The sequence below is a fragment of the Micromesistius poutassou genome (assembly GCF_964030765.1).
Source record: "Micromesistius poutassou genome assembly, chromosome: 6".
In the NCBI taxonomy this organism is placed as follows: Eukaryota; Metazoa; Chordata; class Actinopteri; order Gadiformes; family Gadidae; genus Micromesistius; species Micromesistius poutassou.
In genome coordinates, this window is record NC_140276.1 from 16,782,085 (window position 1) to 16,798,756 (window position 16,672).

The 16,672-nt window shown below is 41.6% G+C and overlaps 1 protein-coding gene across 2 annotated transcripts; it reads right to left on the reverse strand.

The window, feature by feature from the left end:
- Positions 1–329: 329 nt before the first annotated feature.
- abhd18 (abhydrolase domain containing 18) lies at positions 330–16,633 on the reverse strand. 2 transcript variants are annotated; one of them, XM_084469387.1, is made up of 14 exons: positions 16,527–16,633; positions 14,673–14,781; positions 13,532–13,616; positions 11,493–11,593; positions 10,041–10,116; positions 9,288–9,374; positions 8,953–8,978; positions 8,689–8,827; positions 5,316–5,405; positions 2,778–2,879; positions 2,443–2,663; positions 2,220–2,350; positions 763–925; positions 330–575 (listed from the first exon to the last, which is right to left on the reverse strand). In XM_084469387.1, exons 2-14 carry the CDS (start codon positions 14,762–14,764, stop codon positions 521–523), a joined length of 1,368 nt encoding a protein of 455 aa, XP_084325513.1. In that variant the 5' UTR covers positions 14,765–14,781; positions 16,527–16,633; the 3' UTR covers positions 330–520. The 2 variants fall into 2 exon arrangements, with proteins under 2 accessions (XP_084325513.1, XP_084325512.1); XM_084469386.1 differs by lacking the exon at positions 16,527–16,633 and adding an exon at positions 16,108–16,248.
- Between the last annotated feature and the right edge of the window lie 39 nt (positions 16,634–16,672).

Genomic DNA, 16,672 nt, shown 5'->3' on the forward strand with positions numbered 1-16,672 from the left:
ACAGCGGTACACATATGCCTACAAACGTACATATGTATATGTATTTGTGCCACCAATGTGGCACAAATACAAAGAAAATGAATCTCTTTACGGGCGCAGCCATCTGTGTTTGTTGAGTCGTACGGTTGACCTCGCTGAGCCAGAGCCCATTATCGGACTAATGCTGCGGCCCAGTTGTACGGTACAACGGTACGTCCGACCTGCTCTAGAGAGAATGTGACGTCACCAGGTAGATACAAAATGGTCTACACAAAGTTCTACACACAAAATCTCCTTTTGATGAAACCATGTATGCATGCATCGAATTCCAATTAAGTTAATAATAATATTAGGCAAGTTTATTTCACACAGTTTGAAGTTTAAACTGATACTTGAAACGATTGTGTACATTGATAATGTTTCATAAGAAAATCATAATTGTTGAATTACATAATGTTCCTCGAGGAGTATAGGCAAATGCTTTCAGTTCTGCGTAGTATTTCTTCCAAGTCTTTGGAGGTATCCATGGCTGTCCTGGCTATTAATGGTTTGAGTATTTCTGTAGGAATCTGTCAAAGGCGTCATAGATGGCTTTTCTGCAAGAGAAAGGGAGATTTAAATTTCATGTATATTCAAATGTCACCTTCAGAATACAGAATGCTCCATATTCTACCTTCAAGTGTACATATCAAAAATAGAAAAATAGATTGGGGCTCTATTTAAATGTCATTATTATTGGTGTCCACAGAGTACTCAGCTGCTCAGGTCCCTCCAGTGGTTTACCTGAAATGGTTCTGTTTGAATAGATAGGCGCCGATATGTCCTCCCTTAAGGTATCGGACTTCACATCCAGGCCAGATCTGCTGCAGACTGAGGACTCCGGTACGAGGTACGTACGCATCCTCCTCAGCCTGAACCACAATAATAAGACTGGGATCTACAGGGACTGGAGGGAAACAAAAGAGGAACGTTATAAAGTCCTTCCCAGTTCTCAGCAATGTGATTTTAGTAACACTTTAGTAACACTTCAAAAACATTTTACTCTGTATGGGAGAAATTTACTATAAAATTAAATGATAATATATAATTATTATCTTGCCTTTACGCTATATTAACCCATAAGTGTGGAGACACATTGAGTCAACGTGGTCCGGCTGCAGTTTGCTACCATTAAAGCTGCCAATGTGAACCAGCACGGCCCCAAGCTGACATAATGAGGGCAGCTAGCATGTTCCATACATGGTAAGTAGTTCAGTACATGGTAAGAACATGTTCCATACATGGTAAGTAGTTCAGTACATGGTAAGAACATGTTCCATACATGGTAAGTAGTTCAGTACATGGTAAGAACATGTTCCATACATGGTAAGTAGTTCAGTACATGGTAAGAACATGTTCCATACATGGTAAGTAGTTCAATACATGGTAAGAACAGGCTGTGGTCGAGGACTGGGAGCACTGGTTACAGTGTAAGGAAGTACAGTCCATCTCCACATAAGGAAAGGATGCATGGGATGAGGTAACGATGAGCGGATAATGGACGGGCAGAACGGGGCATATAGGCTGAGTGATAATTAAAGTCTTTATCTTACAAACTTCGGTTTTCTCGAACTCTGTGTTAGAAGTTTTTTTCCACCACCACTGGAAATGATCTCCAAATATATTCTACACATTTTTTGGCAATTGGGATATTCAGATCAAGAGATAAGTTAGAATTACAATTATTATTCAATAATAATTTCCCATTATATCACATTCCAGTTTTATAAGGATGCCTATGATATCATAGGTCGGCTGAAAACAGCTACATCATGCCTTTTATCCACTTCTACTGGCTGTTAGGGTTAACCTTACCCTAACCCTAACTCATTTAATCCACTTCTCCTGGCTGTTAGGGTTAACCTAACCCTAACTCATTTAATCCACTTCTCCTGGCTGTTAGGGTTAACCTTACCCTAACCCTAACTCATTTAATCCACTTCTCCTGGCTGTTAGGGTTAACCTTACCCTAACCCTAACTCATTTAATCCACTTCTCCTGGCTGTTAGGGTTAACCTTACCCTAACTCATTTAATCCACTTCTCCTGGCTGTTCTTGCGACCAGATAAATACTGCGTGCCGTCTCAGCGAGACTACAATGGAACATTTCAGCCCTGCTGGTTAAAATGATGGTGGACTAGTCAGGCTGGCTAGTTCCAAAAATCCTTAACGTCCACCAGTTTGTGTGGAGAAATACTTACGTGAAAAGTTAGCCATGTGTGTACATTCGTCCATTAATCCCTTCATAAAACAAAGAGACTCCCATTGTGAGAATGGCTGATAGTTGGTGGTAGAGTCCTTGCTGTTATTAAGTTCAGCATCGTTAGCTTGCCTATGAAAAGGAAGCCAGAGCCGTCAACATATAATGTCTTTAAATGTTGAATCAACATTTACTTCGTTTTTTAACATTTGCAATTCAAATACCCTGGAAGAGTGTCAAAGCAATGTCTCCTATTGTTTGAGTTCACTTTTTCTAGTCCGTCTTCAGAACCGTTTCCATCCGATTCCCCACTTCTCACAACTTTATGTCTGGGATAACGGAATGTTGCTTCTCCATCTCCACTGAAAGACACCAGATGGTCTAGTGAACTCAAACTGTCCTGAGAGATCTTTACTAGATCCTGGGCCCTTTTAAAAGAATCCACCTAATAGAAACACAGAAAAATAACATTAACTTTTTTTTTTGTTGATCTCATTTGTCCACGAGGAATTTAAGTATTTTTTTCATTTTCATTTGAGATATAAAAGGTACAACTTACTCCACAGTATTCAAGCAACTTGCTAATTTCCTCTTCATAAACTGAGTTAATTGCATACTGCCTATCCAGTTCTCGCCAATTCACAGCTTTACTCAAAACACCCTGAAACCAAAGAGAATAGAATAGTTTAATTTAAAATGTTGTATTGTTGTCGACAGTCTGGGACAAAGTATTACAAATGTATATAATTACGTAGAGAGCAATTTGGTTTATAGTATTACATGAAGGTGTTCATTCTAAAACCAATCAAAAAAGAGGAAGAAAGGGCCGCACTGCAGCCTGCAATGCAACACAAAAACATACAACTTGTAGCCTACAGTACTGTAGCCTACTGTAGCCTACAGTATGTGTTTGTCCCCGGGGGCACCAGAGAAGTACTGACTTTGACAGCTGAAATAACCGTCTCATTAATCACATAATCGTATTTGTGCATAACTCATTCCAGCACCCCCTGTGATCAAAGTAGAACCAAACCTTTTGGAGAGCTCATAATCCTGTTTGACATAGGTGCATATCATATATGTAAAAAAATAAATAAATAATATAATAACCCTTTTCAATAATGACAATAATAAGCATATAATGACCGCTGTTAAGGAAAGTGGATTTTTTTCATGTCTTTCGTATCACTCCGTAAGTAGTCCGGTAACTTGTCAACCCCAGCGGATTCGGTTGCTAAGCGACGTCAACGTCTTGGGTGGACTGTTTCTCTGCTGATCAACACTACCAATGGTGATTGTAGAAAGACACAGCGTGTGAAGTCATTTTTCAGTTTTCGCAAGTAGCCGTGTAATAAGCGGGATAATGTACAGAACGTCACCAGTCATTATCTTAAATAAGCCCCTTCAGGGGCCCCTGTCTGGGCTTATTTCCCGATAATGACCGGCGTTCTATACATTATCCCTTATGTAATTTAGCACTACATTAACAGCAACTGGGTACTGATTGAACGAGTCCTTTGTACATCTGAATGGGACAGTGCACTATGCAAAGTGGCAGATAACAATCAAACAGTCATTTGACAGATAGAGGGTCCAACATTGCAGATTGCTTGATATCCATCCTCCCAGATGGACCTCTTCATCAACAGCCTAATCTGGCTGTTGATTGAGATTGATGGAGTCAGTGGTAAAATAGGACAACCTTAAAGATGTTGACAATCAATTTGAGAAGCATCCAGCATCTAATGTGGTGAAGACAGTCCCGGAGGTTATTTAAGGTGTGAGGATCATTGGGATTTAGAGGGATATAACTGGCTATCATCTGCATAGCATCTGCATAGCAGTGGAACTACTAGTGTGTCCTAGAGGATGGGGGTGCTGAACGAGCTGTACCTGGGCATTGGTTGGCTACTAGAAGGAGTTTTGCAATGTATTTTTTGTGGGTGACTGTATTCTTCATTTCAAAACCATTTAAGATGATCAAAAAAAAGTTGAATGCATGCGTCATACCATGCCACTTGCACAGGTGATAGTGATTATCTGATTAATGCTTTTTTTTGGAACTCACAGCCACTGAGAACAGGCCGCTGTGCCTGGGAAGGTCATAAACATGTTTTTAATGTGTGTGTGCCTTAGTTGGGAAGGTCATAAACATGTTTTTAATGTGTGTGTGCCTTAGTTGGGAAGGTCATAAACATGTTTTTAATGTGTGTGTGCCTTAGTTGGGAAGGTCATAAACATGTTTTTAATGTGTGTGTGCCTTAGTTGGGAAGGTCATAAACATGTTTTTAATGTGTGTGTGCCTTAGTTGGGAAGGTCATAAACATGTTTTTAATGTGTGTGTGCCTTAGTTGGGAAGGTCATAAACATGTTTTTAATGTGTGTGTGCCTTAGTTGGGAAGGTCATAAACATGTTTTTAATGTGTGTGTGCCTTAGTTGGGAAGGTCATAAACATGTTTTTAATGTGTGTGTGCCTTAGTTGGGAAGGTCATAAACATGTTTTTAATGTGTGTGTGCCTTAGTTGGGAAGGTCATAAACATGTTTTTAATGTGTGTGTGCCTTAGTTGGGAAGGTCATAAACATGTTTTTAATGTGTGTGTGCCTTAGTTGGGAAGGTCATAAACATGTTTTTAATGTGTGTGTGCCTTAGTTGGGAAGGTCATAAACATGTTTTTAATGTGTGTGTGCCTTAGTTGGGAAGGTCATAAACATGTTTTTAATGTGCGTGTGCCTTAGTTGGGAAGGTCATAAACATGTTTTTAATGTGTGTGTGCCTTAGTTGGGAAGGTCATAAACATGTTTTTAATGTGTGTGTGCCTTAGTTGGGAAGGTCATAAACATGTTTTTAATGTGTGTGTGCCTTAGTTGCAGGCAAAACAATTCTGCCCAACGATGACAAGAAAATCCATCAAGATTTTTTCCTGAAATATGCATCCCTAATCTATGTAGAATAATAAACTATATCTCATATGTTATTATATTATTATTTGTGTTACTATTAAGCGACAAAAAACTATCTTGTCCTAAAGATTAAAAACAAGATTGACAGAAAAAACCCAAAGACGTGGACCCATCCAGCAGCCTGTGATCATTACCGTGGTGAAGACACTGGAGGCAGTCGACCAGGAGAGACAGGGAACCAGAGGGATGGGCTTGGGCCAGTTAGTCACAGACAGAGACGCCATCTGAAACAAACACACATGTTACAAAGGGGTGCATCTTAAAGACCCAGGTTACACAAATTCAAACTAAACAATATGTTATGAACTTAAGAGTACATCTATACATTAGTCATTGATTTATGTTTGATAAAGAAAACATTTTCTGTGATATAATGCGGTTTAAAAACACCTATATTTGCTCATCTGAGATTTGTACAGGATTGACTTGGCATGGCGGTGATATGGTTTTGATTGCTATCGGGTTCAACCAGTCCTCATAGTGGTTTTAGTCAGCATTGAATATGACTGTTCCGGACAGTTTTGTTGCCAATACACAATATGTTTCACAATATGTACCTGTATATATCTATTTAACCCTAACTGAACGGTCGTGGGACAAGGACAAGTAGGCTTATGTTTATGAATGCTTAGACTTTGGCTAAATAGGTTTTAAGGTCACTCCTAATTACAGATCTCCACCTTTAATGTCCATTTACGGATGAAGATCCATTTAAATATGTGTGTATCTATAGATCTATCTACTAGAAAATATTTGTTGTCATTTTGACTATGCAAAACTAAAACAGTACCCAGCAAGGGTACAAAATACTGAGACAGACAGACAGCTGCTGACAGCGTCGCAGAGTTTCACCCTGACTGTGCGTTCACACCAAATGCGACGGGGTGACACGACTCCATACAAATTCCACGTAGAGACGCGAATCAGGTGACATTTGTCTCTTTGACTTGTGGCGCGGCATGAACGCCCTGTCACGGGCGAGCGCGTTCACAAGGATTTGCAGCGCGACACTTTCGCTGGAGTTGAAATAGTTGAACTTTGCCGCGGCATTCACGTGATGACAGCCAATCAGCGTTCACTCCCTGGATGACGTAACGTAACAGCCAATCAGCGTTCACTCCCTGGATGATGTAACATAACAGCCAATCAGCGTTCAACCGGCCAACCATTCCGTGCACTCCGCAGTGAACCGCAGCGAACCGCAGCATGGAGGAGAAAGTGATTGTTGCCGTTTGTGACTCCCGGAGCTCTTTATATAATATTATATGATATAATAAATAAATATCTATATAATATAATATATAATATCACGGCCAAAAGATGTGTGTGCCTTCGGATGATATTATGAACCCATAAACGACAGGCATTCCGACGTCTCTCCCTCTTCCACCACAGGTAAAGACACGCAATGGTGGTTATCTCGGCCATGGTTGAGAATGAATTGGCATGAAGCACCGTTGGCGGGCAAAATATGTGGCGCGACAAAGTTCGTAACACATAAAACTTGCACAGCGACGGATTATGATTTGTTGCGCTGCAAAACTTGGGCGACAACACGACCAGGCGACAAATGTGTCTTTTGGTTTGAACACACGTTGATAGTGAGCTAGACCGAGAGCAGACAGCAGCTGACAGTGTCGCAGTATTTCACCACGATAGCTCGTAGTTTCTGAAAAATAATATAGATGCGGACAGCTCAGCAATGAGGATATTTAGATCTTGAAGAACAGTTATCTGCTGAGTTTGTCGGAGGCTGCACCCCTGTTGGATTCACTAGAAACAAGCTTTCCTATTTTTTTCTAAGGGGCCGACTCTGCTCCACAAAGTCCTGAACAGACTCTGGTCTGTAATCTGCGGAGCATGCCTCCTCACACACCCTGCACTAGTGCAGGGTGTGTGAGGAGGTGGTGTGAGGAGGCGGTGTGAGGAGGTGGTGTGAGGAGGTGGTGTGAGGAGGAGGTGTGAGGAGGTGGTGTGAGGAGGAGCATGCCTCCTCACACACCCTGCACTAGTGCAGGTGGTGTGAGGAGGTGGTGTGAGGAGGCGGTGTGAGGAGGTGGTGTGAGGAGGTGGTGTGAGGAGGAGGTGTGAGGAGGTGGTGTGAGGAGGAGCATGCCTCCTCACACACCCTGCACTAGTGCAGGTGGTGTGAGGAGGTGGTGTGAGGAGGCGGTGTGAGGAGGTGGTGTGAGGAGGTGGTGTGAGGAGGAGGTGTGAGGAGGTGGTGTGAGGAGGAGCATGCCTCCTCACACACCCTGCACTAGTGCAGGTGGTGTGAGGAGGTGGTGTGAGGAGGTGGTGTGAGGAGGTGGTGTGAGGAGGTGGTGTGAGGAGGTGGTGTGAGGAGGAGGTGTGAGGAGGTGGTGTGAGGAGGAGCATGCCTCCTCACACACCCTGCACTAGTGCAGGTGGTGTGAGGAGGTGGTGTGAGGAGGCGGTGTGAGGAGGTGGTGTGAGGAGGAGGTGTGAGGAGGAGGTGTGAGGAGGCGAGAGGAGGTGGTGTGAGGAGGAGGTGTGAGGAGGAGGTGTGAGGAGGAGGTGTGAGGAGGTGGTGTGAGGAGGTGTGAGGTGGTGTGAGGAGGAGGTGTGAGGAGGTGGTGTGAGGAGGTGGTGTGAGGAGGTGGTGTGAGGAGGAGGTGTGAGGAGGTGGTGTGAGGAGGAGGTGTGAGGAGGAGGTGTGAGGAGGTGGTGTGAGGAGGAGGTGTGAGGAGGTGGTGTGAGGAGGTGGTGTGAGGAGGAGGTGTGAGGAGGTGGTGTGAGGAGGCGGTGTGAGGAGGCGGTGTGAGGAGGAGGTGTGCGGAGGTGGTGTGAGGAGGCCTGCTCCGGTACACAGAGCCCTTCTTCAGAGGGGCTTTAGACTCACGCAGATTTTCACGGGTCCAATCAATCAGATCGAAAACAGCATTATGTATTTATTAGTGCCGTCAGTTAAACAGCATTATGTATTTATTAGTGCCGTCAGTTAAACAGCATTATGTATTTATTAGTGCCGTCAGTTAAACAGCATTATGTATTTATTAGTGCCGTCAGTTAAACAGCATTATGTATTTATTAGTGCCGTCAGTTAAACAGCATTATGTATTTATTAGTGCCGTCAGTTAAACAGCATTATGTATTTATTAGTGCTGTCAGTTAAACAGCATTATGTATTTATTAGTGCTGTCAGTTAAACAGCATTATGTATTTATTATTGCTGTCAGTTAAACGCGTTATTAACGGCGTTAACGCAAACCCATTTTAACGGTGTCAATCTTTTATCGCAAGATTAACATTTTTTTCTTTTCGGGCTCAGCAGTAACACAGACAGGACAGTGAGACAGGACAGTGAGACAGGACAGTGAGACAGGACAGTGAGACAGGACAGTGAGACGGGACAGTGAGACGGGACAGTGAGACAGGACAGTGAGACGGGACAGTGAGACGGGACAGTGAGACGGGACAGTGAGACAGGACAGTGAGACAGGACAGTGAGACAGGACAGACACGTGAGCTGCTGCTGTAACTCACGTAGCCGCCCATGGAGATGCCGGTCATCCCCAGCGGCCAGAAGCCTTCTCTCTCCAGCCAGTTGAGGAGGACGGCTGACTCCAGGATCAGAGCTCCGCCCATCACGAACAGGTCGGAGACGTTCTTCAAACACGACCGCCTACAAGAAACCACATCAAGACAAACTCAGATCTATCTTTGAAGCCTCGAACACACGAAGGTGTGATCTGATAAAGAGGGATGGTAACAAACAACACTGTAAGAGTCACATTACAGGATACTTACAGCTGGTCTTTAGGTTTACGGTAACCATGTAGAGATTGTGTTAAGGCACCAAAACAAGGATTGTTAGAATTGTAACGAGTGGAGTAAAAATAACAAAGAATCAATAATAAATAAACTCCAGGGTAGATTAAAGGCCTAGCTTTGGTTTTTATTTTATTTTCACACACGCACGCACGCACGCACGCACACGCACACACCAAATCATTATTATTGAGAAACAAAAGCTTTAGCCTAAAAACATTCACCCTGAGGTTTGTCCATAAAATGTTTGTAAGATATACTTCAGAAACACTTGGATTCTGCCAGGCAGGAAGGCGATGCAACAGTACAAGGATATAGTACGGATTCTCCAGCAGCAGGGAGGCCATTCCCGCCTCTCTGACCATCGGTCTGGCCATGAGGGTTCGTCGACGCCAGAAAAACTATCAACACAAAGATTTCAAGAAAACGTTAAGATTTATTCTGAAGTTAATGTGATTAGACGCTCCGTGGTTCCAGGGGGCGGGGGGGCTTGGGTAGAGGTGTTGCTGCGTCGTCTCTACAACAGACAGTATGTTTACATGCACAGCTTAATCCGATTAAAGCCATAGTTCGCCTATGCTCCGCAATTTATTTTATTTCCCATTTCCTGTCATAACCTTTCCAGGGAATCAGGAAATAGTCTTGATCAGATTTCCCGGGAATCCCGTCTCCCGGGATTAAAACCCGGGAATGACAACCCGCCCACGTTGAAGAGGTACTTTTCTACGACCCGCCCACGTTGACGAGGTACTTTTTTAGATGGAAACGCGACATGGCTGGAACCAAACCAAGTCGTGCCGTGCTAAGTCGTGGCGAGTTGAGCTGGTACTGTCGGTGGAAAAGCGGCATTAGAGTAACGTTTTGTGGTATTTCGGGCATCCCTCCAACTGATTTGTGAACTCTGGATATCAATGAAATCTGAATAGAATAGAATAGGCGTCTTCTCTGTGGGGAGAAGACAACAATAATCCTTCCTCCTAGAATGATCATGTTGTGATTCAGAGAGTGCACAGAGAGGAGGAAACATCAAGGAGTACAAGGATTAAATAAAAATAGCAGATACGTACATGGTCTCCACTCCCAGCCAAGTGGATGCAGACTGGTTTATTTTTCTGCCACTTCTTCGGAACTATGAATTGAAACCTAAATCAGAAAAGCACATCAAATACATAACTACTACAAACATGACTATGGCCCAATAAAACTCTACTCTTAGACCTTAATTTCACTTAAGTACAAGTGCATAAAGGTTAATGGTATGAAGGTGCTGTACCATTCAATACTATTCAATTAATGGTATTGAATTACTAATTCTAAAGCAGGCAGGGTGATTCTAAATGAGACAAATACCGAGACAGGACCAATAGTCAAAATGTCGGTGTCAACCACTCTATTTCATCGTAGACAAACCAGAAAGGGGCTCAATGTTCAAAATACTGCAATTGTCCTTTAACCCTAAGCCCTGATAGCCATACTGCCCTGTCTCCCCTAACGTTTGGCCTGGTGGTACGAACAAAGAAACCCTAAAAGGACGAGGCGTGTGGGGGCGGACTGGAGCGGTCAGATGGGCAGCAGGCGGTCTGCGATTTACAGTATATATATTATATTTATATATTACATTATTAGCGTTCACATATCAAGACTTATAACAAAGCGATCACAAGGAGAAGATGAACACAGAGCTGTCAATCTTCCTCTATAATCCCATTAGAATTTCATTCTTTATTATTTTGTTGTTAATTCTCTGACTCTCCGATCCTCCTGACTAGAGTAGGGGCCAGGTGTAACAGTGTAGGCCAACCAGGGACTATACACTAAAGTTCAGACTTCCGGTACCCGTGTGAAAGGGCAACCTAGACAGCTGAGGAAACCTTTTTGTGACAGTTTAAACGTTTAGCATATATTTGACATAAATTGTATTTCTCCGCTGTCTTTTGTCGTATTGCTATGATTCTTCCACCATATAGTCCCAGTTTGGTTCGTTGGATGGGGAAACTGTCTATAATCCTTGGAAACAATGACATCTCAATGCAAACATTTTAGTTTTACTACATTTTGCCAGGATCATTTAAATTAACTTTTAAAAGATAAAAATGCACTATTAACTGGCTAATTCAACCATCATTAAATGAAATGTTGCGCTTCACAGCATATTACAGAGTGAAACACTGTATGGTAGGTTTCCCTGCATTTTAGCGGCATACCGTTATATACCGTGGGATACCGTTCTGTTTGGCCAGAACACACAGCATTACTTACGAGTAAATTGGGCACATCAGGGATGACACACAGAATCAGGAGGGGGTAGACCAATATAGATACTATCTTCATCCATATCATTTATTATATCATTTGCCTGCCATATAACTTGCCATATAAAGTTCTAATCGTTTTGGATATTGTTCCATCTGGTCTATTGGATAGAAAGGGTTAGGGTTAGACTCACTAACAGACTCAGAAGGATCATATGAAGCAGAGGATTGGTAACGGAGGCACACCTTGGGCAGAATAGGAGTTACCTTGCTTTAACAGACTCTGGGGGCAGTATTCCAGGCACCCAGTGTTCCAGAGGAGAAATGAAGTACCCATTATGGATATGACAGTCGAAGTGGTCTTCTCTCTTCGAGGAGTAGCAACAAAGTAAATCAATGGTTAATATATGACAGTTGGTGAATATTTGATGTACGTTTTTAACATTATAAGTCTAATAATAGAGACCACGGCCTATGAGTGTGGACGACTCCTCGTAATTGTCGAGGAGAAACACAGCACTGCACATCCTATGTGGATGCCGTATTTGTCTATCATCAGCGGTGATAAAGACATTAGGTGGTAACGATATTAAGCAGAGCCGCATCGTTTGCCACCAAGGTAAGTTGACAATTAATGATGACTGCTTCACCTGCATGCATTCAATGATTTAGTGTGGTTGCAAAGCAACCACACTAATTACTACACACTACTAGATATTAGCCTATCTGATATATATATATATATATATCACCGTATATGTTTGCCGATATGAGTATATATGAAAACTTTTGAAATGGTTTTGATTTATTAAAGAAATCACCTCTTTATAAATCCTGTACTGTGGAGGTTGAACCTCTTAACAGAGCACTAGTAGTTAGTAGTAGTAGTACATCCTGTTCTGTGTTAGTAGCTCAAACAGGTCATTGATTCATCAGCTCTGGGTTTTAAAGCGATGCTGCGTGAGACCCATGGAGCCCCCCCCACTATGGTATATATTTATATACACAGAATAAAGGCCGATATATCTTTATTTTCAATATCGGCCGATATAGAGATAGGCTCTAGTTTTATTATATTTATTTTAGGGGGCCAAGTACAAAGTGCAAAGACAACCTATTGTAATCATTAGTGTTTTATTATTATTATTCAGACACGTTTAACTTACACAGCAAAAACTGCTGCGTCGTTTTTGGTGTAACTTTCACCAGAAAAATTATACTGATTGGCCCAAAGGTGGCGCTATAGCAATGGTCCAAAAGCGCCAACTTTGAACAAGAATATCTGGTGACCCCTTTGACTAACAGTAAGAGACGATGATGATGATAGGTTAGGTTTATTTTAGGTTAGGTTAGGTTTAGGGTTAGGTTTTTTTTAGGTTTATGATGATGTTCCCGGGGAACCTGTAGCAGGGAACTAAATGGTGGCTGCACGGCCAGCCCAATAAAAGGGGAGGTGCCTAAAGACAGGGTTAACTTAAGTCAAGAATAAGAAGCATATGTATGGTTAACCAGGCTGAAGTTCATCCAAATTGGACCCTAGGGGGCGCTACAGAAATTAATTGAAAAATGTCTTTTGGCGTACGGTCATGAACGTTTGTTCGCCCATCACTAGATCAGACAACGTCGCCAGTATCAAAGTACATCTTTGGCGCCACAGTAACTGGCAATCAAACAAAAAAGTCAGCCCCATTATTCAATGAATCATAATTCTGCTTTAAAGTGGCCCAGGGACTTGGATTAGGCATGCTTGCTCATTAGCCTAGCTCGGTGGCTTCTGCAGCCACACACATTTTCTTTCGAAAATGCACATGCTGCGACATGCCTAGTTGGTCCTATTGATGTATCCGGTCCATTTATCCTGGTACTGCACTACAAAAACAATACAAATCAAGCACTGTCATCACCGTTGCCCATAGTAATAAGCATAACAAATGAATCAGGTGTGTCCTTCTTGAGAAGCCCAGAAGAACCACTACGCCATGTTTCCGGGAAACGATGACAGACTCGTATTCTCACACGCTGGTCCAATGGCCTATACCATTTATACTTTTGTTGTATGGAAACAATGTAATCCTACCGATGTTTTAATTTGTCTTACCACTAAACCCAAAAGTACCGTCGCTTTTTTTTTTTTTTTTTAACGACGATAATGTGAAGAGAAGGACAAGAGGAGGAGGGAAGAGGAGAGGATATAAGGAGAGGAGAAACATGGCATCTTGGAGTTTAGGGAGCCTAATGTTCTATAAAGGTGTACAAAATATATACCCACGCTTTGAAGAAATTCACAAAAGACAAAAGTGTTGTACCTTTTCCATGTAAACAGGATAGTCTTTTGGCACCAGGTGCTTGCATCTCTCTCTGTCCCCAATGATTTTACGGAACTCGAAGATTCTGACGGAAAGAAATAAACAAATGAAGTCCATCCATCATTTTCCTGTTACTATGCTACAACTTGATGACCGTAAATACTAGGGTAGGATAAACACTATTTTTAACCATTGCTCTTTTTGCCTGTTGAGAGGGCATTTTTAATAATTTGCAGGACAATTATATACTATTGGAATATTTAAAAAAAACCTTGTTTGTTCTATGTTTCATAACCAATATCTAATGACTCTTACACAATCATATTATTTTAATTAATCACTTTCAGTTCAACCAGTTAGTTAGTTTCAAACTTAGCCTTTAATGGGCCCTAAACAGATTTAGATTTGGGCTCCCCCACTGCTAAGGACTTGTCAATGCTTGATCATTTCCACACCTCCTTTAAATTGAACCAATCCAGTATCAGTTCTATTAGTTTATGTGTTTCTAACATCATAGCATTGTCAGCATGGCATGCTTTTACCCGTCTATGGTTTTAATCTTAAAAAGGTGGACAACTCACAAGAATGGTCTGGTGTTCATTTGCATTTTAATATTCAAATTGATACAGTACTTAGGGTCATACTGAACGTGGTATACTGAAAAGTACAAAATAAACAGGCAAATTCAAATTTAAATATAGTTGAAAGCAACAATAACGGGGTCGTACAATATGGCGAGTATGATGGCCATGGCCTAATGAATACATCATGATGAACATGGTCATGTAGCTGACGCTGCACCACTACAATATATGGACATGTAGACTGCCAAAAGCAGATTAGACTATATTTAGAGAAATAGCAGTCTTCCATACGTGGCAGATAAAGTGAGCTTGGTAGGTATGGTAAAAAGGCATTTAAGTAAGCATTTAAAAACTATCACCAACCATGTTCATAAAGCATACTGTGTTAAAATCCACTTTCAAAATAGCCTTTGCAAAAATGACGTGTTATTAGGTGAGTGCTGCTGCAGCGCTCAACTATTGTTCTTCTTAGGTTCTTGCTCAATTTTTCACCTAGAGACTCCATTCCAATTTTAAAATGTTCAGATTAGCATGTGAATTCTTCCTCTGTAATGTACCTCTTAAAGTCGTCAGGTTTTCCCCATCCCTGTATGAAGAGTTTGGTAAGGAGAAGCCGTCTGTAGAGGACGTCCAATCGACTGATAGCCATGGGCAACCAACTAGAATCTATTATAGAAAAGAAAGAATCAAATCAATCAACCAATCAAAATGGATGAGCAATTAACTGAACATATTATCAATTCAGTTAAAACAGACGGAGGGATCCCACTCTCCTCTTCTCCTGTGGTGCTACACTCCGAAGAACATTACCCTTTAACACTTAAACCTTTCAAAGAAGAAGAAAAAGATTGCACAGATCGGGAAACCCCTTTTCCGTGTGTTTATTGTTGCTGTATGCTGTATTGTGTCTTCTGTGACCACAGTAGTTTATTACTGTTACAACAGCAACAGCAGTACAGTCGCTGTGGTCTGCAACAGAACGGTTTATTGTCCCCAACCACGTCTGTAAACGTGAAGCCCTTGTGTGAGTTGGGTTGCTTCGATTATGAAGGTTGATTGATGAATCGGTCTCGATCCCAAACGGCTCCATGATGACTGAGAGGACTCATGCAGCCGCCTCGGGCTTTAGCAAAAGAATCAGAGCCCGTCCACCGACTTTGGGAATGGATGGGTTGGAAACCCTCATAGTAGTAGTAGTAGAGTAACTCTAACTACAGTACTACTAACTACAGTAACACTGACTACAGTACTACAGTAACAGTACTGAGTAACACTAACTACAGTACTACTAACTACAGTAACACTGACTACAGTAACAGTACTGCGTTGACTACAGTGACAGTACTGCGTAACAGTAACTACAGTACTACTAACTACAGTAACACTGACTACAGTACTACAGTAACAGTACTGAGTTACAGTAACTACAGTACTACTAACTACAGTAACACTGACTACAGTACTACAGTAACAGTAACTACAGTACTACTAACTACAGTAACACTGACTACAGTACTACAGTAACAGTACTGAGTAACAGTAACTACAGTACTACTAACTACAGTAACACTGACTACAGTACTAACTACAGTAACAGTAACTACAGTAACACTGACTACAGTACTACTAACTACAGTAACACTGACTACAGTACTACTAACTACAGTAACACTGACTACAGTAACACTGACTACAGTACTATTAACTACAGTAACAGTTAGTCGGTGTTCTAGAGCTACAGGTAAAAACACTTTGGACGTTTGATTCCTTGCATCCTCAAACTGGTTAACTGGACAATTAAACGAATATATTTACAGTTAAAGGACCCAAGATGACACAATGATGGTTAACCATTAAGCTACTAGTTATTTCAAGTTAATTTACAAAAGGTTGACGCCCCCAGTTTGTAGGTAAAGTTACATGTGATTAAAACAAAACAATTGTTGCTATTAGGCTATATTGAGATTGACATCGAGTTTTAAGATAAAATACCTCACAAGTTGTCTTCTGGTTTGAACGTCAGCGGGTTACCTTAAAGTGCGTTATCTTAAAGTGCGTTATCTTAAAGTGCGTTACCTTAAAGTTGACCTAATGTCAGTTCGAACGGAAAGGACGGAAGCCGGAAGTGGTTAACAGAAATTCGAAATCGAAAGTTATTTCATATCGATGATTCATTTACGGTGGAATTACAGTTGTCAATAACCGATATATACGCAAACAAACACAAGATTGGATCAAATGGGTACGAGAGTAATGGAGTTGTAACTGAAACACATTTTAGGTCAAGTGTCGACTGGACAGTAGAAACCTTCAGCAACAGAGGGAGGTGTGGATATTATCGGGACTTCTGTCCCCGGATTACAATGGTACACTCTGGTTTTCTACATTAAGAATCTACCATACTCACTTACTTTGATAAAAACGGATGAAGAATGTACACCGTTTAGGTTATTCTTGAGTAGATCTACTGAAATACATAAGGGTATAACCAACCTTTTTATTTATTCTATAGATGGACGGTAGGTGGCAGCAGTCCGCTGACTTGTGTCTTTACTCG